The sequence below is a fragment of the Chrysemys picta genome, unplaced genomic scaffold (genome assembly GCF_011386835.1).
Source record: "Chrysemys picta bellii isolate R12L10 unplaced genomic scaffold, ASM1138683v2 scaf1, whole genome shotgun sequence".
Lineage (NCBI taxonomy): Eukaryota > Metazoa > Chordata > Testudines > Emydidae > Chrysemys > Chrysemys picta.
Window position 1 is genome coordinate 472,818 of NW_027052708.1, and position 21,892 is coordinate 494,709.

At 45.8% G+C, this 21,892-nt stretch overlaps 1 protein-coding gene across 2 annotated transcripts in view; it reads right to left on the reverse strand.

Annotated features, from left to right (window-relative positions):
• Positions 1–2,830: 2,830 nt before the first annotated feature.
• The window catches only part of LOC101935734 (olfactomedin-4-like), a 253,106-nt gene continuing 234,044 nt past the window's right edge, over positions 2,831–21,892 (reverse strand). The window contains exon 5 of one of the 2 annotated variants that reach the window (XM_065578762.1): positions 2,831–4,618. In XM_065578762.1, coding sequence (XP_065434834.1) covers positions 3,816–4,618 — 803 coding nt within the window. In that variant the 3' untranslated portion in view covers positions 2,831–3,815. The remainder of the gene's footprint in view (positions 4,619–21,892) is intronic. The other variant, XM_065578764.1, reaches the window with a different exon arrangement.

A 21,892-nucleotide genomic window follows, 5' to 3' on the forward strand; every position in this document is an offset into this window, starting at 1 on the left:
GCAGCATCTGACTTAAAAATGTGTCATCAGCCTCAGACCTCTCAAGTAACATCCCAACTTGGTGGAGAATGTTAATCTAACTGGTGAACATATTTCAATGGGTGGAAATAAAGTCCCTCCTCTAGTTACTGACATATTGACTCACACCTTTGTGTTGTTCCAGGAGCACTTAAACACACTAAGCCCAAAGGAATACGATTTCTGTTTCCAATATTATTTGGTGAAGCTGGCTTCTTGCTGCATCCCAAATGTTTCCCAGCTATTGCGCAATGACTAACAACAATAGGTTTTGGATTTTTATAACACTTTATTAAACAAAAATTAATCATTTAAAGCAGAAGAAGCCTGGGATTACTTTAAGTTAAAGATGCATGAGCTGTCGGAGGCCTGTATTCCAAAAAAGGGAAAAAGATTACTAAGCAAGAGATTTAGACCGAGCTGGATGAGCGACCAACTCAAAGGGGCTATTAGGAAAAAACAGAAAGCGTACAAAGAGTGGAAGAGGGGAGGGATCAGTAAGGAAATGTACCTAAGTGAAGTCAGAGAATGTAGAGATAGAGTGAGAAAGGCCAAAGGCCGTGTAGAGTTGGACCTAGCGAGGGGAATTAAAAGCAATAGTAAGAGGTTTTACAGCCACATAAATAGGAAGAAAGCAAAGAAAGAAGAAGTGGGACCGCTGAAGACTATTGACAGAGAGGAGATTAAAGACAATCTAGGCATGGCGCAATATCTTAATGAATATTTTGCATCAGTGTTTAATGAGGCCAATGAAGGTATTAGGGATACTAGCAACACTACAGAGGGGCATTCAGGATGGGGGATTACCGTATCCGAGGTAGAAACAAAACTTGAACACCTTAATGGGGCTAAGTCGGGAGGACCGGACAATCTTCATCCGAGAATATTGAAGGAATTGGCACGGGAAATAGCAGGCCCATTAGCGATAATATTTAATGAATCTGTAAACTCGGGTGTGGTCCCGTTAGACTGGAGAATAGCTAATGTGGTTCCTATTTTCAAGAAAGGGAAAAAAAGTGATCCGGGTAACTACAGGCCTGTTAGTTTAACATCTGTAGTGTGCAAGGTGTTAGAGAAAATTCTGAAAGAGAAACTAGTTGAGGACCTGGAGGTTAGTGGCAATTGCGATAAATTACAACATGGTTTTACGAAGGGCAGATCGTGCCAAACGAATCTGATCTCCTTCTTTGAGAAAGTAACGGATTTATTAGATAAGGGAAATGCGGTGGACCTAATATACCTGGATTTCAGTAAAGCATTTGATACTGTACCCCATGAGGAATTATTAGTTAAACTGAAAAACATGGGGATCGATAAGAAAATCCAGAGGTGGATAAGGAATTGATTAATGGAGAGAATGCAGCGGGTCGTATTAAAGGGTGAACTGTCAGGTTGGAGGGAGGTTACTAGTGGAGTGCCTCAAGGTTCGGTTTTGGGACCCATTTTATTTAATCTATTTATAACTGACCTCGGAACCGATTTCAGGAGTGGGCTGATAAAGTTTGCGGATGATACGAAGGTGGGAGGCGTTGTAAATTCGGAGGAGGATAGGGATATCCTGCAGGGAGACTTGAATGAGCTTGTGAATTGGAGTATCAGAAATGGGATGAAATTTAATAGTGAAAAGTGTAAGGTGATGCATTTGGGGATGACTAATAACAATTTTAGTTACAAGATGGGGACGCATTAGTTAGAAGTAACGGAAGAGGAGAAGGACCTAGGGGTCCTTGTAGACCGCAGGATGACTATGAGTCGACAATGTGACGTGGCGGTGAAAAAAGCCAATGCTGTCTTGGGATGCATTAGGCGAGGTATATCTAGTAGGGATAAGGAGGTCCTGCTTCCGTTGTACAAGGCGCTGGTGAGACCTCATTTGGAGTACTGTGTGCAGTTCTGGTCTCCCATGTTTAAAAAAGATGAACTCAAACTGGAACGGGTGCAGAGAAGGGCCACTAGGATGATCAGAGGAATGGAAAACCTGTCGTATGAAAGGAGACTAGAGGAGCTTGGGTTGTTTAGTCTGACAAAGCGAAGGCTGAGAGGGGATATGATTGCTATCTTTAAATATATTAGAGGGATTAATACAAGGGAGGGAGAAGAATTATTCCAGTTTAGTACTAACGTGGATACAAGAACGAATGGATATAAACTGGCCGTGGGGAAGTTCAGACTTGAAATTAGACGAAGGTTTCTGACCGTCAGAGGGGTGAAATATTGGAACGGCCTACCGAGGGAAACGGTGGGGGCGACGGACCTGTCTGGTTTTAAGATTAAGTTAGATAAGTTTATGGAGGGAATGGTTTAATGGTAAAACATAGTAGTCAAGGAAAGCAAAGCAATGGTAGGTAAATAGTATAATGGCTAACAGGGGTCGGGCTGGAGACTCTTGCCTATATGCTCGGGGTCTTACTGATCGCCATATTTGGGGTCGGGAAGGAATTTTCCTCCAGGGCAGATTGGCTGAGCCTCTGGAGGTTTTTCGCCTTCCTCCGCAGCATGGGGCAGGGATCTCTAGCAGGAGGGTCTCTGCCGATTGAAGTCACTAAAAACAGGATTGGGGACTTCAACAGCAGAGTCCAGGGAAGGGGTAGGGACGGTTTTATGGCCTGCAGCATGCAGGGGGTCAGACCAGATGATCATAATGGTCCCTTCTGACCTTAAAGTCTATGAGTCTATGAATCATTCACATCTACTGATCCAGATTATAAGAAGACAAAGATAAAGATAGAATTAATAATAGAAAACCAGCAAATATTTACTGCATTTTCATAACTGTTCATCTCATTATTTGACATGATTACAGTAAAGATATTGATAAGATTTTTTTATGTGGCATTTTAAAAATAAAGAGCATATGATTTTGTCCCAACTTCAGTATTCTGTAACTGATAGATATGTGCCAGATTCACCCCCGATGTAAGGTAATTGATGCCAATGGAATTATTCTGCCAATTAATTTGGCTCCTTGTTTTCAGAGTGTTTTTGAAAGATTCTAATGGAGATCACAGTAATTTCAGACTAAATGGACTCAGAGGACTAAGTGGAGCATGTAGGATGGCACAGCTTATGTTCTGTTGTAGCATGTGCCATATACCAAGGGACTGCTTTCATTGGGCTTTGGATCAGGCCTCCAGGACACAGTGCTAAGAAAATGCAACCGTCCAAAAATGGTTAATAAGGTTTTTTCATGAAGTGCAACTTTAGGAAAGTAATGCATTGGAGCCCTGCCATCTAAAATTCATTGATGGGTTGCAAGAAGGAGACAAGGCAACCATTTCCACAGCTTCAGCTTAACTAATGGCTGCTCTTTAAAGATCAAGTTCTAATTCTCCTCTAATTTTAATCTTTTAGTAATTATTTGAGGCCAATATTTAATATGATATTTATGGCCTTGCATACTTTGAGCACTGATGATGAAACAGCAGTTCAGTTTCCATGTGTTATCCAAATAGACATTTCTCCAAATGCACGTCAGTGTGTGAGCAATCTCCCTATCACAATGCATGTTCTGTGCATCACTAAGACATCTACTTAATCTATTTTTTATAGCAGAGGCATTTCTAGTACTCCTGTTGCCATTGTAGCTAAACACCAGTTAAAAAGCTGTGAACCTAATCTTGCACCCAATTGTTACCAGGCATAGAGCTTATTATCCTTCAATGGGACAGCTCATGGAAATAAACCTTATGACCAGGAGATACTTTTGGTAGGATTAGGCCCTAATTTAACATTAACATTGTCCAAAGGGATATAAAAATCAGACTTTCTGTGATCTCTAGCTGTTGTGTATATTCATATCAGTGTAACACAGGTTGAAAAATAAGATCGTATTTAACAAGGTAGCCATCATTGTAAACATACAGGACTCGGTCTGAGGGGTTATAGTTGATACTTTGAATTGTTTCTAACATTTTATCCATAATTATGCTAATTTTACCTTCCTGTTCAGGGTTTGTGTCGTATGTGTAAAATATTTCCTCTTTCCTAGTGTTGACAGGTCTTGTGGCATATAGAACACCACAGATGATGAAAGCGTTGGAAATGGATGGCTTGTACTGCCTTGTATTCCAAGCATGGAGCACATCACGTGTGGTCTCATTGAGTTTGCTAATTATAATGTTACCTGTGTTGTCCTTGGTTGAATAAATTACCCACAATCCACTTTCATCCACAACAAAGTCCATATCTTGCCACCCAACACCAGCATAAGAGAAACGGTTACCATAAGCAGCATTCGGCAGAGTTTTCCTCACAGCCAATGTGTTTGTGTTTAAGTCGAGCTTGCCCATACCTCTTGAATTATATACATTGTAATACATGAAGTTATTGTAAACTGCGGTGCCACTGCCTTCCCCATATTGAATTTTTAACTCTCGAGCATTTTTTAATAGCAGCAAATCATCAAAGGAATTATGAAGTCTGTAATATTCTAAGAGTCTCCCATCTGTGTTCAAAGGTGCAACCCAGTATAGGTCCTTCTGCGGGGTCCGAAGAGAGGAATCCCTACCCCAGGAACCATATTTGAAGGAAAATCCTCTCCAGTTCAGCTGTACAACATAGGGCTGGCTGATATTCACAAGCCCACCATGACCACAGCTGCCTGTAAGCAAAGAGAAAATGCAGGCTTTTCAACGGGCATGATTAGGAGAGAGGATTTAGTGTGTGTACTTTATATGAATCAGCTTTGTTGCAAGAACAGAAATACATACACATCTTTGTCAAAGATTTTCCTTGCACCATGTAAACAGCCCATGGATTTCAGTTCTGTAGCTGTTCCAGTCTGACTGAAATACAGGGGTCATCCCACTAGAACTGGGGCCATACTGAAAAAACAGCCAACAGCCAACAATCCAGCAACACATTTTAGAGATCTCAGTTTTTAGTCGGCACTCACTTAAAGTAAATAAATGATTCGCTTCTGTTTCAGACAAGTGACCAGTTTTCTGTTTCCACCTAGTCTATGCTTTCCACCCCGCTGGGCTGGGAAATCACATAGAAAATACCATTTCAGAAACATTTTAGGTCATTTGCTCCTGCAGTGGAGCACAGTTCTGGAAATATGGGAAGCAAGAAGGAACATCTTGTCTCACTGAACCGCAGTGAGTTTTGGAAGGTGGAGGGAGAATTAGCAGCACTAGTTCTAGAGGCTCATTTCAGATTAGCATGTTACTGTCAAAATCACCCCTTGAAAACAATACTTCCGAGAGCTTCCAGCTGAGGCTCTCAAAGCAATTCAGATATTAATGAGCATAGCCTTACAACAGGTCTGTAAGGTGGAGGTAAATATCCCCAGTTTACATGCAAGGTAACTATAAAGTGACCATACAACCTAGTTCAAGCAGGACAGTCTTGGTTTTTCTTATGATGTCCCAAGAGCTTCAGGATAATTGAAATATCCTGTTTTTTTTTCATTTCATCAGCCAAAATATTTTTTTTTTTTTTTATAGCTACACAATGCTTGTTCAAGATGTATTGCTATGCTGAGTAGAATTTGCACTGTTTACTGAGAACAAACAGCCCAGTGGAATGAGCTTTCGGAGTAATGAACAATGTCTGGAATGAAGAGAACTTGAATGAAAGTAAACGCTATCAAAGCTGTTCCTCTGCTCAAAGCGACTGTTGATGACACTTGTTCAATGTTTCACAATGAATGCAGAACACTAAAGTATTGGAAAAAGTCCTCCACTCCAAAATATGCAGGTCTCCCTGGGTCAGAAGCTGGCAGTGGTGACACCAGCACACTTAAAAATAAAAGTATCCTTTTGTCTGACTCTTTGCAGCCCTGAAAGGTGTCACCATGAACATGTGCCAGTTTTTCCCCCTTTAAAAACATGGTCATCGGAGACACAGATGCTAAGCGACCTGCACAGTCACACAGCAAGTGAATGGCAGTGCCAAGTCTAGAACCCACATTTCCTAACTCAAAGTCAGGTGCTTTAACCACTAGACAATGCTCCCTCTTAGAGGTGAAGTAAAGTTTACCTGTGAAGACCTGAATTTCATGTTTCTGTTAATTGATCAATTCAGGGCAACAGCTGATGATATCAAATCAGTGCAGAGGTTGCACATGCTCTAGTAGATGGGGTGTCTTTGACACAATCACTTCTATTTTATCTGTTCAGTGACTATCATTTGATGGCTGTTTGCAAGCCTATGTGAAAAGAGTTGCTGCACTTAGTCTATTCCTAATAGGGAAGTGGCCACAGCACAAATAACATCAACACCCCCTTATTAGCCTTGAGAACAGAGATAAATAAACAAAGACAGAACTATCCTCTCACACCTAAAGCTGGTCCCTCTTATGGAGGGTTGAAGAACATCAGTGGAGCAGAATCAGGAAACTCATCTGGGCCTCCATGGCAGCATGAGCAGGTGCCCAATGCCAGAAACATCTTCTGAGCAGTCCACAAAATACAAAACAATGTGAAGAGTGGGGAGAATCCTTATGGCTTGTCTGAAGATGCTCTCCACGGGAAATTATTGGAACACCCCTGCCACTTGGAGAAAACTGCTGCTTGCAAATGCAAAACATTTTTTCTTCAGAAATAGAGGGATCAAATTTATTCCTGGCAGTGATGATTTATCAGCATCCAGATAGAGGGATGCACTGGCCTAGAGGCAGGACAATATCTTTGTGGCCTTTCAGTCTAACTATTGGTAACGTCTGCAGAATCCAATGCTAATGTGTATTTAACTGTAATTGTAAAGTTTGTGGCAGTCTATGAAATATGGTTTTGAAGTGAAACTCACCATCTCTCTCTTGCTTTCGTCTTTCCAGCTTTCCTAAGCCCCACTGTCTCCTTTCTTCTCTTGTATCTCTTTTCCCACACCTCTCTCCCCCAGCCTGACCCCTGGTGCCAAAGCATGTGGGGATCTGGAATTCACTCAGTGCCCTCACTGCTGGGAGTGGGAAGCAGATTTCATTTCTTCCTGGGGCTTCTGTGGAGCCCTGCTGATGGAAGCGGCCGAGAGACTGTGTTGAATTGCTGCCTCCCACCCCCTCGGCCACCTGCGTCATGCCCCTTCTTGGTCAGCACCAGCCATTTGTTGGGCTTGGTTGGCCAGAGCAGAGGTTAGAGCCATTTTGTGTATCGCTGCCTCTGGCATTATGGTTTGTTCTTAACTGTCGACATATTGAATCTATTACTGAACTTAACTCACAGTAATCTTACTTCAAAATTAAATGGATATTAATTTCTTCTATAAATCTGTGATTTGTTTCAAATAGTATTGCTGGTACTGAGGTACTACTCAGAGTTTGGATGAAGGGCAAAACCTTACTTTTCATACTTTTGTACTATTTTCCAACTTTTTCCACTTGAAAAACAGTAAGAGTATGTGAAAATGTTTGTTTCCTGCCCTCATCTTTCATATCAGCCTGTCGCTGAAAGTTAGTACATCTGGCAAATTTTCCAAGACCTGTGATTTATTGTCATTTCATTTAACCCAGTCTTGTTCCTACTTCTCCCATCCCTTCTCATGTGATTTATACACGAATGCTTACCTGGTGGGAAATAGGAGGGTGTTGTGGTTTGAGTTCTATGTTTTTCACATTCCTTCAATCGATTCTGGAGAGCCACAATTTCTCAATCGATTGCAAGGATATTGTTTTTGTCCGATGATTCCAGATCATTTACCACGAGAGTCAGATTCTTGATCTAGAGAAATAAAAATTCAGCATGACTTTAAATTACAGTCAACTTTATTTCAAACATTTTAGACTGGAAAAAGAACAGGAGTACTTGTGGCACCTTAGAGACTAACAAATTTATTAGAGCATAAGCTTTCGTGGTTTCTATATAAAATCATATAGAGTGCAACATCACACAATGGATTTGGCCTGATGTGAGGGGTTCTCTGCAGATGATGTTTTTAAACCGGTCTCAGATAATAGCTCACGAACAAGAGAAGCGGCTAATCAAAGCTGAGAGTGACAAATGGTGAACACTTGGGTTTCTGGAATGGCAAAGAACCCTTACCATGGGCTTGGGTGCCATGAGGGTTCTCTAAGAGACGGGAAGCATCACCAAGTTAAGGGCTCCAGAGAAACTGGCCAATATTTTCAAACTTTAGGATGCCTGAATTTCTGCCCCTAAACCCACTTTTAAGCAACTAACTAAAAGTGACCTGATTCCCATAGGTGCTGAGCACTCAAAACTCCTAGTGAAATCAACAGGAGCTGTGGGTGCTCAGCTCCTCTTCAAATCAGGCCACTTATGAGTTATTTAGGTGCCTAATTTAAGGCATCTAATTTTCAAAATGTAACCAAAGCCTATTTCATGCCGTTACAGGATGAGTTTTGCTAATAGCAGATATCACTGACTAAAAATCCAACACAAACGGTGAATGAATGGGAATGATGTCATCAAAGGATGACATATCCCCTCTGGCTTGGGTAACAAATGAAGTAGCTGCCCATTGGTTCTCAGACAACCAATCAGAAAGGATGTTTTCTCTGTCTGCACTGAGGTTATAAAAGGCTGCAGGCTCAGACAGGTTCAGCATACTACTGTGGTGATTTCAAGAGGTGGCTTAGCCAAGCCACACTTTGTCAGGCCAGTCAAAATCAGGCCAGACCAGGAAGAAATCAAAGAAGGCAAAATAAGAGTGAGAAAACCAAGTGAACAGAGCCAGGAACAGAAGGAAAGAGAGTCAGGCAAGCCAAGCAAAGAAAGACACAGGCAAGTGGAGCCAAGCAAGGAAACATCCACTGAAGCCAAGCAAGTCAAGAAAAAAGCTAGGCAGGCCAATTCCTGAGGAAAGACTCAGGTAAACCAAGCAGAGAAAACAAAAGAAAGCCAAGAAAGTCAAGCCAAGTGTTGCTGGAACACTAGAAGTCTGCAACATGTCTGAGACTGAGTCGGAGTCGAGTCTGAGTCTGAGCACTCTGGTGAGACCTCAACCGCAAAAGACCCTAAGGCCAAAATCACCCGTTCTTCCCGGGCTGGGCTGCAGTTCTCTGTCAGTTGCATAGACAGATTGCTCCGCAAAGGACAATTTGCAGACCGTATTGGAGCTGGAGCCCCAGTATATATGGCCGCGGTGCTTCAATAAGTGACTCATGAGATTGTGGATATTGCTGGGGAAGTCGCTGCACGCAGCAAGAAGCGTCGGATTTCCCCACGCCACTTGCAGCTGGCCATTCACAGCGACTCAGAGCTCAAGAAACTGCTGGGAGGTATCACCATCTCTCAGGGCGGAGTCCTGCACTTAAATCAGCCTGTGGTTTTACCTTCCAAGAAGAGGAATGGCAGGAGAGCCATCAAGAGAAGGATTGCCCCTGCTCCTGTCCCTGTTAAGTGAGAACAGAGCAAAGGGGAGACTGCCACCCCAGATTTGGGAGAAATGACATTGACTTGATTGCAAGGCTCTTTTCAAATGCATCACTATGGTCTAATAAAAGCAGTTAAAATGCCTGGTCTTCTTTTGTGAATTAATTTCCTCTTTTACTATCCGACAATTTTAAGGGATCATTCAGTTGGTCAGGTAGCTGCATTGATAATATGGTATAAAAGCCTAGAAAGATAGAACTCCATCATTGCATTAAGAAATTTACATCAGAAATTGTCTAAATGGTGTCAAGTATCAGAGGGGTAGGCGTGTTAGTCTGGATCTGTAAAAAGCGACAAAGAGTCCTGTGGCACCTTATAGACCAACAGATGTATTGGAGCATCAATGTCTAAATCGTGTAGCTTCCGGGAGGTGAGTTCTGTGTTTTTTTCAGGCATTTCCCCAATAGATTGAAGATTAGGAACATTTTTCCCATAGTGAAGTGGATGTGTATTGCATGTTTTGTGAAAACAGAAAAAAGAACAAACTCATGACAGAAAAATTTAATCCATTACACATGAAGGATAAAGCCTATGGGCCTGGTCTTTCTTTTTCTTTTGTTCTTTTTGTTTTGTTTTGTTATTTTTTAGTTACCCCATTATAAAACCATTGACTCGTTTAGAGTAATATCAGATTTACACAGTATAAGTGATACTAGAATCAGGCTTTCTGAAATTATTAAATACCTGTAGGGGTTCACATAAACTTTGATCACCTTTTTAAAGGGAAAACATTACCCACTTGCCAGCACACAGGTATACAGGGAGACTTACAAGTAAAAGAGAGCCATGTGCAGACGACTGTCCTGGTTAATGGGAGTCATCAAGATTCCAAACCACCATTAATGGCCCACACTTTGCATAATTACAATAGGCCCTCAGAGTTATATTTCATATTTCTAGTTTCAGATACATGAGTGGTACATTTAGACAAATAGGATGACCACACTCAGTAGATTAGAAGCTTTGTAATGATACCTTACAAGAGACCTTTTGCATGAAGCATATTCCAGTTACATTATATTTAACTCATTAGCAGATTTTCATAAAATCCTATAGAGTGCAACATCACACAATGGATTTGGCCTGATGTGAGGGGTTCTCTGCAGATGCTGTTTTTAAACCGGTCTCAGAAAATAGCTCTCGAACAAGACAAGCGGCTAATCAAAGCTGAGAGTGACAAATGGTGAACACTTGGGTTTCTGGAATGGCAAAGAACCCTTACCATAGGCTTGGGTGCCATGAGGGTTCTCTAAGAGACAGGAAGCATCACCAAGTTAAGGGCTCCAGAGAAACTGGCCAATATTTTCAAACTTTAGGATGCCTGAATTTCCGCCCCTAAATCCACTTTTAAGCAACTAACTAAAAGTGACCTGATTTCCATAGGTGCTGAGCACTCAAAACTCCTAGTGAAATCAACAGGAGCTGTGGGTGCTCAGCTCATCTTCAAATCAGGCCACTTATGAGTTATTTAGGTGCCTAATTTAAGGCATCTAATTTTCAAAATGTAACCAACGCCTATTTCATGCCGTTACAGGATGAGTTTTGCTAATAGCAGATATCACTGACTAAAAATCCAACACAAACGGTGAATGAATGGGAATGATGTCATCAAAGGATGACATATCCCCTCTGGCTTGGGTAACAAATGAAGTAGCTGCCCATTGGTTCTCAGACAACCAATCAGAAAGTATGTTTTTTCTCTGTCTGCACTGAGGTTATAAAAGGCTGCAGGCTCAGACAGGGTCAGCATACTACTGTGGTGATTTCAAGAGGTGGCTTAACCAAGCCACACTTTGTCAGGCCAGTCAGAATCAGGCCAGACCAGGAAGAAATCAAAGAAGGCAAAATAAGAGCGAGAAAACCAAGTGAACAGAGCCAGGAACAGAAGGAAAGAGAGTCAGGCAAGCCAAGCAAAGAAAGACACAGTCAAGTGGAGCCAAGCAAGGAAACATCCACTGAAGCCAAGCAAGTCAAGAAAAAAGCTAGGCAGGCCAATTCCTGAGGAAAGACTCAGGTAAACCAAGCAGAGAAAACAAAAGAAAGCCAAGAAAGTCAAGCCAAGTGTTGCTGGAACACTAGAAGTCTGCAACATGACTGAGTCTGAGTCTGAGTCTGAGCACTCTGGTGAGACCTCAACCGCAAAAGACCCTAAGGCCAAAATCACCCGTTCTTCCCGGGCTGGGCTGCAGTTCTCTGTCAGTCGCATAGACAGATTGCTCCGCAAAGGACAATTTGCAGACCGTATTGGAGCTGGAGCCCCAGTATATATGGCCGCGGTGCTTCAATAAGTGACTCATGAGATTGTGGATATTGCTGGGGAAGTCGCTGCACGCAGCAAGAAGCGTCGGATTTCCCCACGCCACTTGCAGCTGGCCATTCACAGCGACTCAGAGCTCAAGAAACTGCTGGGAGGTATCACCATCTCTCAGGGCGGAGTCCTGCACTTAAATCAGCCTGTGGTTTTACCTTCCAAGAAGAGGAATGGCAGGAGAGCCATCAAGAGAAGGATTGCCCCTGCTCCTGTCCCTGTTAAGTGAGAACAGAGCAAAGGGGAGACTGCCACCCCAGATTTGGGAGAAATGACATTGACTTGATTGCAAGGCTCTTTTCAAATGCATCACTATGGTCTAATAAAAGCAGTTAAAATGCCTGGTCTTCTTTTGTGAATTAATTTCCTCTTTTACTATCCGACAATTTTAAGGGATCATTCAGTTGGTCAGGTAGCTGCATTGATAATATGGTATAAAAGCCTAGAAAGATAGAACTCCATCATTGCATTAAGAAATTTACATCAGAAATTGTCTAAATGGTGTCAAGTATCAGAGTTGTAGGCGTGTTAGTCTGGATCTGTAAAAAGAGACAAAGAGTCCTGTGGCACCTTATAGACCAACAGACGTATTGGAGCATAAATGTCTAAATCGTGTAGCTTCCGGGAGGTGAGTTCTGTGTTTTTTTCAGGCATTTCCCCAATAGATTGAAGATTAGGAACATTTTTCCCATAGTGAAGTTGATGTGTATTGCATGTGTAACCCTTCTTCCAGGCCAAGTTCATAGTAGCAAGGGCCGGGTTCAGTACATAGGGGTCCCTTCCCAACAGCGTGACACAGAACCAGCTCGAGCCCCCACCCAGTGACCTGGGAAAATCTTACACACACCCCTAGGCGCCTCAAAGAGGCAATATTTCCCCTCTCGCAAGCACAGAGCCTCGGTGTAGCAGAAAATGTTTAATAACATGAGGTAAACGACATAGCATTAAATTGGGAAAACACCACAACTAGAGTTCATAGACCAAACCATGAGCGAAGACCCACCCCAGCAAATTGGGCCGTGTCCTCTCCTGTTGGTTCTTGAAACCAGCGACCCAAGAATCACCAAAGTCCCAAAAGTCCACCAATCCCAAAGTCTCTTGGGTCCAGTAACCCAAGAATCACAAAAGTCCCAAAAGTCCGACAACCCCCCAAAGTCTCTGTCCCTGATCCGTGGAGCCCCAGAGCTCAAGGGGGGGGGGGAGCAGGGTGTTAAGGGGCACCTTACGTGATCCGAGGCCAACCGGCTGCTTCTCCGTGGGGTTCCACTGCAGCCTTCACCACGAACTGCTCCACTCCACCTGCAGTCCCACTCCTGCCGTCCCACGAACTGCTCTGGCAGCTGCTCTGCTCCGCTCCGCTCACCGACCTGTGAGCCGCTCTGCTCCGCTCACCGACCTGTGAACCGCGCCGCTCCGCTCCAGCCGTCCCTTGGGCTGCTCCCACAAGGCTCTGCTCTGCTAGCTGCTCCTCCAGCCGCTCTGCTCCGCTCCGCTCCGCTCGCCCCGCGAAGCTAAGTTAGCTTAGCAATATAGCTTCAGGCTCCCCCACTAGTTAACACAGCCTCAGTGATCTCAGCTCTTAAATAGCTTTAGCTCTTTTGTGATTTCAGCTCTTAGTGATTTCAGCTAGTAGTAGGGGAGTCCCAGTGCTGGTGCACTATTGGCCCAAAGTGAACTCAGCTCAGCAGTCTGTAAATAGACTCCTAAGGGAATCAAAGTTAGCTCTTACATTCAACAGTGGAGAGAGGAGGAGGTGCAATTGGTGTTTCAGGCCCACAAAAGGGACCCACACCACCAGGTACCAATACCTGCCCCCAACCTCTCTCAATTCACTGGGTTTTGTAACTCATGCCCCTTGACAAGCAAATGCTACTTAGGTAATGGTGAAGGACTCACTCAGTCCTTCTGTCATACAACAGTTCCACTGGCCTTGATTCACAGAATCAGGGTAACAAAACTTTATTCTTCCTGCCCCAATAACAGAGAAACTGGGGATCCCACACCAGCCAAAGTAACCACTTTGAGTTGTTGTTGTCCCAGGCTAGGCGAGTGGGTGTGCCTATGCAAACAAGATCAGCCCCTGGAGTTCTTTTCCACACTCGCCATAATTCACCACCAGATGTCAGGGTAGAGCTCATCCTGACTCTGCTTACATCCTCCCCCCAGCCGAAAATTTGTCGTCCCGACAAATCACACCCCCTATTATAACAACTCACTGGTTCCCTCCAAAGGGCCTCAGATAGCCCACTTTAGCTTCCACAAGCCTGTCTGCTAAACATATTGGTTCCTCACTAGTCACCCCAGGTGCATCATAAGTCAACCGTTTTCCTGGTCTTATTACCCTGTCTCGTCTATTGAGAATCTCTGTTGCCATGATGGGCGGGACAGCCTCTTGAACGATGGATGGAGGGGTTTCCTTTGAGGGTCCCTCGGCTACTGGCATAGGCCCCTGCATTTCTAGTTCTAACAGTGGAGGGTTGAAGGTGCCCAGGACATCCTCCACCTGTAAGTCTCCACTGTCCAATAACCTGGGTGTGTCATCACATGGGGGTCCCACCAGTGGCTCAGGGGTGTCAGGAATGGGCCTAAATACTTCTGCCATGGGGTTTAGGGCGGAAGGGGAGGAGCTCTATTTTGATTCAGCTGATCGAGACTGAAATCTTGTCTCCATCCCAGGATACACCATGGTTGTGTCTTCCTCCTCAGACTCACTCTCGCATGTGCTGCATGGGGGTAGGTTAGCTGCAGGGGGCTGGCTGTCCACGTTGGAGGGCGGCTTTGGTCCAGCACCTTCGTTCTGCCCAGTTGCCCTGTTGTGGCCCATCTCATACGGGGTGCCTACCAATTCCCCCACAGGGAGCAAAAGGTTTCTGTGCACTGTCTTTGTCTGCCCTGGACCCTCTTCAGGTTTGATCTTGTAGACCGGCAGGTCTCCTAGCTTTTCCATCACCAAGTAAGGTATTGCCTTCCATCTGTCGGCTATCTTGTGTTTGCCAGCAATACCCAAATTTCGCAGCAGAACTCTGTCCCCCGGCTGGAGTTCTTGCAAACGTACCCTAGCATCATATCGATGTTTGTTGCGGTCTGCGTTCTTCCGAGCCGCAGATGTAGCTAAGTGATAAGCATCCCGCAGCTTTTCTCTCAGTTGGGATACATATTGCTGATGAGTTTCATAGCTATCTCCATCCTCTGATACACCAAAGCACAGGTCTATGGGTAATCTTGGTTCTTGCCCAAACATTAAGAGATATGGGGTGACCCCCGTAGCATCGTTCTTTGTGGCGTTGTAGGCGTGCACCAGATATGCAACATGTTGGCTCCAGGTTGCTTTCTGCTCTGGTCGCAAAGTCCCCAACATATCTAATAGGGTTGGGTTGAACCTCTCTGGCTGAGGATCACCTTGCGGGTGATAAGGCGTTGTTCTAGACTTCTTAATTCCCGCTATCCTCAGCACCTCCTTCAGAAGATGACTCTCAAAGTCCCGCCCCTGATCCGAGTGTATCCGGGCTGGAAATCCATAAACTGAGAAATATTTCTCCCACAGTACTCGAGCAACAGTGGTGGCCCTCTGATCACGCGTGGGATATGCCTGCGCATATCGCGTATAATGGTCAGTCACGACTAGAATGTTCCCAATATTCCTCTTGTCTACTTCTAAAGACAAGAAATCGATGCATACCAGTTCCGAAGGTTTGGTGCTGGTGATGTTCTTGAGATATGCAGCCCTCGTGGGCAGAGTTTTCCTTTGAACACATCGAGCGCAAGTCTCACATTTCCTACGAACATCTTCAGCCATCCGGGGCCAATAGAATCTACTACGAAGAAGTTCCAGGGTCCTCTCCATCCCTAAATGTCCAAAGTCATCATGCAGGGCCCTCATGGCCAGGGCTCTGTACTCTTTTGGCAGCACTAGTTGTGCTCGTTGCTTTTGTAAAGGGTCGGTGGTCATTCGATGTAACACTCCCTGGATCAGTTTTAGTTTGGTCCATTCTCTCAATAGTAGTTTACCCTCCGGGTTAGGAGGGACAACCGCAGCTGGGCTTCGCCCCTCCCTTTTGGCAAGTAGTGTATCACGAATGTCAACATCTTGCAGTTGGGCTTCTTGCCAGTCAGCCGCATTGAGCACGGGCAAGGGAGATTGGTCCAATGCAATATAGTTCACAGAAGCAGAAGGCACGCAGTCAGGGGGCAGGCCCAAAGCTTCAGCAACACATCCATGAAGACTCTCATGGGCCTCTGACTCTCGGCGACTCACACTGCAAATAGCCCTCACTCCATCCATGGGTATCATAGCCACTTCAGGTGCCTGCGGACGCCGGGACAATGCATCTGCATCTACATTGCTTCTCCCTGATCGGTATTGAATGCTGAACTCATAGCTAGCCAAGGCGGCCACCCATCTCTGCCCTGTAGCATCCAACTTAGCACTTGTTAACACGTAAGTCAATGGGTTGTTGTCTGTCCACACCTGGAACTGAGCACCATACAAGTAGTCTCGAAATTTCTCAGTGATGGCCCATTTCAAGGCCAAGAACTCCAGCTTGTGGATGGGATAGCGAGTTTCACTGTCAGACAGTCCTCGGCTGGCAAAGGCTACGGGTTTATGTTTGCCTTCCACTTCCTGGTACAGTACTGCTCCCAGACCCTCCAAACTGGCATCAGTATGTAAGATAAACGGTTTGCTTGGGTCAGCAAAGACTAGGACGGGGGCATGAGTTAGGCGACTAATGATTTCCTGAAAAGCCCTCTCACATCTCTCATCCCACCTTGGCCCAAACGGTTCGAAGGGGCCATAATGTCTCTGCACAGGAGGCTTTGGAGGCCTCCTCTTATTCTTGGTCCTAGATTTGTTCTTGTTGGACTGGTATCCCCTGGTAAGATCATTCAGGGGTTTTACAATTGTGGCGTAGTTCTTCACAAATCTGCGGTAGTAACCACTAAATCCAAGAAAGGTCTTGAGTTCTCTGTAGTTACTTGGATGTGGCCAGGTAGTGAGTGCTTCTATTTTGTCAGGATCAGTACTCACACCCTCCTGGGACACAATGTGACCCACATACTTCACTGAGGTTCGGCAGAACTGGCATTTGTCAATTGAAAGCTTCAAACCATACGCCTCCAACCTATCAAGCACTTTAAGAAGTCTTTCTTCATGCTCCTCCAAGGTTCTTCCAAACACAATCAGGTCATCCAAGTAAACTAACACTTGTAGTAAGTTCATGTCTCCCACGACTTTCTCCATGAGACGTTGAAATGTGGCAGGTGCCCCAGAAATCCCTTGGGGCATGCGTTCGAACTGGTAGAACCCTAACGGGCAGATGAAGGCTGTCTTCTCCTTATCTTCTTCTCCCAGAGGGATCTGGTAGTATCCACTCCGAAGATCCAACACAGAGAACCACTGGCTACCCAGCAAACAGTCCAAGGCATCTTGTACTCGAGGCATGGTGTATTGGTCAACTGTAGTGCGCCTGTTTAGAGTGCGGTAGTCAATACACATCCGGATTTTCCCACTCTTCTTACGAACCACCACAATGGGAGAGGCGTAGGGGCTTCGGGACTCTGTAATGATACCATTCGCGATCAGCTCTTGAAGATGATGGCGTACGTCTTCCATCTCAGAGAGAGCAATCCTCCTAGATCTCTCCCTGAAGGGTCGGGGATCTTGTAGCCTGATGTGGTGTTCCACTCCTTTGGCACATCCCACGTCCCACTCATGCAGTGAGAATACCTTGGATCTCTCGCAAAGCTTCTTCCGCAGGCAATCCTTCCACTCCTCAGACAATGGGGAGTCCCCAAAGTCAAACTTTGCGGGATCCATCACTGGAACTTCAGCTTCACACTGGGGTTTCACAATGGTTTCAGGCTCAAAGATGTCTGCAATCTTCTGCCCTGGTTTTACAAACACGTCACGGCGTGTTTCATTAGCAATCAGTATAGCCACCTCTTCCTGGGCTTCAGCAGGTAGGGTTATGACTCCACTGAGAACCAGCACTCCTTCTGGGAGCCCTCCCTCGGTCGGCTGCTCTACCATTGCTAATGTTCCCTTACGGTCTTTTAGGCAGGTACTCATGACAATCACTTCCTTTTCTGTCATTGCAGGAACCACTAAGGGGGCCGGGCCCGCATACCTCAATGCTCCCACTGGCAAATCAGGCATCACTTTTCTTGTGTCCTCAATTTTTCTGTAGGCTGCGGCACAGTGTGTGTGTATCACCAAGGTGTTCAGATATTGGTCCCCTGCTCGCTGTCTGCAGTAATCTGAGAGTACCTTAAAGAGGCTGGAGTTGGTCCCTATTAGCACGGACACATCAGAGGCTCCTTTAGGGTCAGGGCATATTAAAGCAGCAGTGTCCACCTCCTGTCTTACCCCAGCAATCTCTTCTGGGAATTCCAGGTGTACTATGACATACCCCTGATAGGGGTATTCATCCATGCTGAGGCCACACAGGCCAAGCCCTGTCAGGGGCCGTATAGGCAGATGCCTAAGCATCTGCTGGTAGAAAGACTGGAATATGATAGTCACTTGGGATCCTGTGTCAAGCACTGCTCTACATTCTGTCCCTTCAACCTTTACAGTGACCTCCACTCGGGGTCCTATCAATCCTGGTGGGATTCGGGCTGCATGGTTCTTTCCAGGGGAGCCTCCACACCCTGCAGGCCTAGGCGGCTCCCTTCCCAGGCCCTGGGGCTGTTTCCCAACTTTCCCCAGGTGGTCCTCAGCTTTTGATAAACTAGCGTGGGATTCTCTGCACTCTGACACCTTGCAGCAATGTGCCCACCCTGGCCACACCGGTAGCAGAAGAAGGATTGTCCTTTCCCTTGTTGCCTCGGTGGGGCAGAGGTTCTAAATGTAGTCTTCTGGACCGTGGTAGCGGAGGGTTCCATGTACCTTGAAGTATTTGCTGAATCGATTGTATTCTCTAATTCAGCCACTTCCTGTGTCAGGACCTGCACTCGTTGGGTAAGTTCCTCTTGAGGATTCACCATCAGTGCCTTGGGCGTTCGTATGGATGTTGTGCCAGTCGCCGGGTGTGGCTGCACCTCCCAAACCTCGCCAGCTGCCTGCCTCTCTTCTTCCTCTTGGACCTCTTTTATCAGCCGAGAGTAACTTGGTGGATTGTCTTGCCGTTCTCTTAATCGGAGGTGGAGAAGGATTGGGTTCTGATATTGAATTCCTCTCACAATCTGAGCCAATCTAGTCCGGTCCATTTGCCCAACTGCCACTGCTCCCCTCATGATGGCTTTCTGCAATAATTTCTCCAACCTCTGGATATAGGCAGAAACCTTCTCTCCCTTTTGTTGCCTGGCATTGAGGAACTTGCAATAGACATCATCTGAGCCCTCAGTTTTCCCAAAGGCATGATCAAGGGCCTCTAGGCAGTCCTTCACCTTGACCCCAGGGTTACTGAGCTTCAGGGTGCGAATCACATCTAGGGCTGGCCCCCTGAGGCACTCTACTAGTCGCCTTCTCTTTTCAGCATCAGGCACCACCCACTCCTGCAGCATTTCAGTGGTGTGTTCCAGCCAGGTTTCAAATGCTTCCTCCCCAGGTATTGGGGTGGGACCCCCAGAAAACAACCTCAGTTTATGATAGGGGCTTGACTCAGGGTGGGGTGGCATAACCTTCTCTAATGCTTGCCCCAAAGCCTTCACCCACTCATCAGGTGAAGGAGCAGTCTCCCGGTGTGGGACTCCTGGGTCAAGGCCCAACAGACCTGGCATATCAGCCAGTCTTTCCCTCTTACCCCAAAAAGTCAAACATTTTCTTTAAAAACTCTACATCAGAGGCAGGGACTGGTGAGGGCTGGCTCCCAGTGGTTATTAGCGTCCACTCACCATCTTCCACTGTTATTGTGCCTGGAACCTGTAGAGGGTCCACAGCCGATGGCAGCTCACACAGTCCTGCAAAAGCCCCCTCCTCCCTCACAAACATGCCCCCACGCATTTTGCACTTACTCAGGTACTCAGCGGATGCCCTTAAGATAGGTTCTATTGCACCATCATCAAACACCTCCGGCACCCCCGTTACCAGAAGACAGTTCCTAGGGTTAATACTCATCCCCTTGCACCAGTCCTCTAGCAAGTGTAGGGCCATTATAATATTTTTTTACAAATATAACAGATCAAAACAACAACAAGAAGATTTTGGGTTTTCCCAAGTTAATGAATCACCCAAGATGTGCTTGTGAGGGGTACTGACCCAGATATCCCGGACAAGCCCCCCAAAATGTAACCCTTCTGCCAGGCCGAGCTGATAGCAGTAAGGGCCGGGTTCAGTACATAGGGGTCCCCTCCCAACAGCGTGGCACAAAACCAGCTCGAGCCCCCACCCAGTGACCTGGAAAAATCTTACACACACCTCTGGGCGCCTCGAAGAGGCAATACTTCCCCTCTTACAAGCACAGAGCCTTGGTGTAGCAGAAAATGTTTAATAACATGAGGTAAACGACATAGCATTAAATTGGGAAAACACCACAACTAGAGTTCATAGACCAAACCATGAGCGAAGACCCACCTCAGCAAATTGGGCCGTGTCCTTTCCTGTTGGTTCTTGAAACCAGCAACACAAAAATCACCCAAAGTCCCAAAAGTCCAACACCCCCAAAGTCTCTTGGGTCCAGCAACCCAAGAATCACCAAAGTCCCAAAAGTCCAACAACCCCAAAGTCTCTTTCCCTGGTCAGTGCAGCCCCAGAGTTCAAAGGGGGGGGGGGCGCACAGGGTGTTCAGGGGCACCTTATGTGATCCGAGGCCGACCGGCCACCTCTCTGTGGAGTTCCGCCGCAGCCTTCACCATGAGCCGCTCCACTCCACCAGCCGTCCCGTTAACCGCTCCTGCCGTCCCACGAACTGCTCTGCTCTTCCAGCTGCTCCGCTCCGCTCAGCGACCTGTGAGCCACTCGACTCCGCTCCTCTCGCTGTTCCTTGGGCTGCTCCAACCGTCCCTGCAAGGCTCTGGTCTGCTAGCTGCTCCTCCAGCCGTCCCCGCAAACTGCTCTGCCAGCCGCTTAGCAATATAGCTTCAGGCTCCCCCACTAGTTAACACAGCCTCAGTGTTCTCAGCTCTCAGTAACTTTAGCATTTTTGTGATTTCAGCTCTTAGTGATTTCCAACTAGTAGTAGGGGAGCCCCAGTGCTGGTACACTATTGGCCTGAAGTGAATTCAGCTCAGCAGCCTGTAAATAGAATCCTAATAGAATCAAAGTTAGCTCTGACATTCAACAGTGGAGAGAGGAGGAGGCGGTGCAATTGATGTTTCAGGCTTACAAAAGGGGGACCCCACCACCAGGTACAAATACCTGCCCACAACCTCTCTCAATTCACTAGGTTTTGTAACCCATGCCCCTTGTCAAGCAAGTGCTACTTAGTTAATGGTGAGTCCTTCTGTCAGACAACAGTTCTACTGGCCTTGATTCACAGAATCAGGGTAACAAAACTTTATTCTTCCTGCCCCAATAACAGAGAAACTAGGGATCCCACACCAGCCAAAGTAACCACTTTCTGTTGCTGTTGTCTCATGCCAGGCGGGTGGGTATGCCTATGCAAATAAGATCAGCCCCTGGAGTTCTTTTCCACACTCGCCATAATTCACCACCAGATGTCAGGGTAGAGCTCATCCTGACTCTGCTTACACAAGAGTCACCAAAGAAGAAGACATTTTGATTACGAGGCATGGGATAATCCCATAAGAGACCCCAAACAACAATTCAAAGTTGAATTCTTTAACCAGGTGCTAGATTGTGCAATACAGTCAGTTGAAGAACATTTCATGCAGCTCAAGGAACACAGCAGTATATTTGGGATGTTGCATGATATTGCAAAACTCCTCACTATACCTGAAGAAGACCTACACCAGTAAGGCAGGGCACTAGAGACTCTGTTGACACATGTTGACATGCACAATATTGATGCGAGTGATTTAGGTGATGAACTGTAAGTGCTTTCAAGATACATTTCAGCAGGATCAACTCCAAAGGCTGTTCTGGAATATATGTGCAATATTCTCCTCTTTATAAATCCAAGGATTGCATTAATTCTTTTGGCCACAGCATCGCACTGGGAGATCATGTTCAGCTGATTATCCATCATGAGCCCCAAATCTTTCTCAGGGTCACTGCTTCCCAGGATAAGGTTCCTCCATCCTATAAGCATGGTCTACATTCTTTGTTCCTAGGTGTATAACTTCACATTTGTCCACATGAAAACACATATTATTTTCTTGTGTCTGGCTTAAGAAG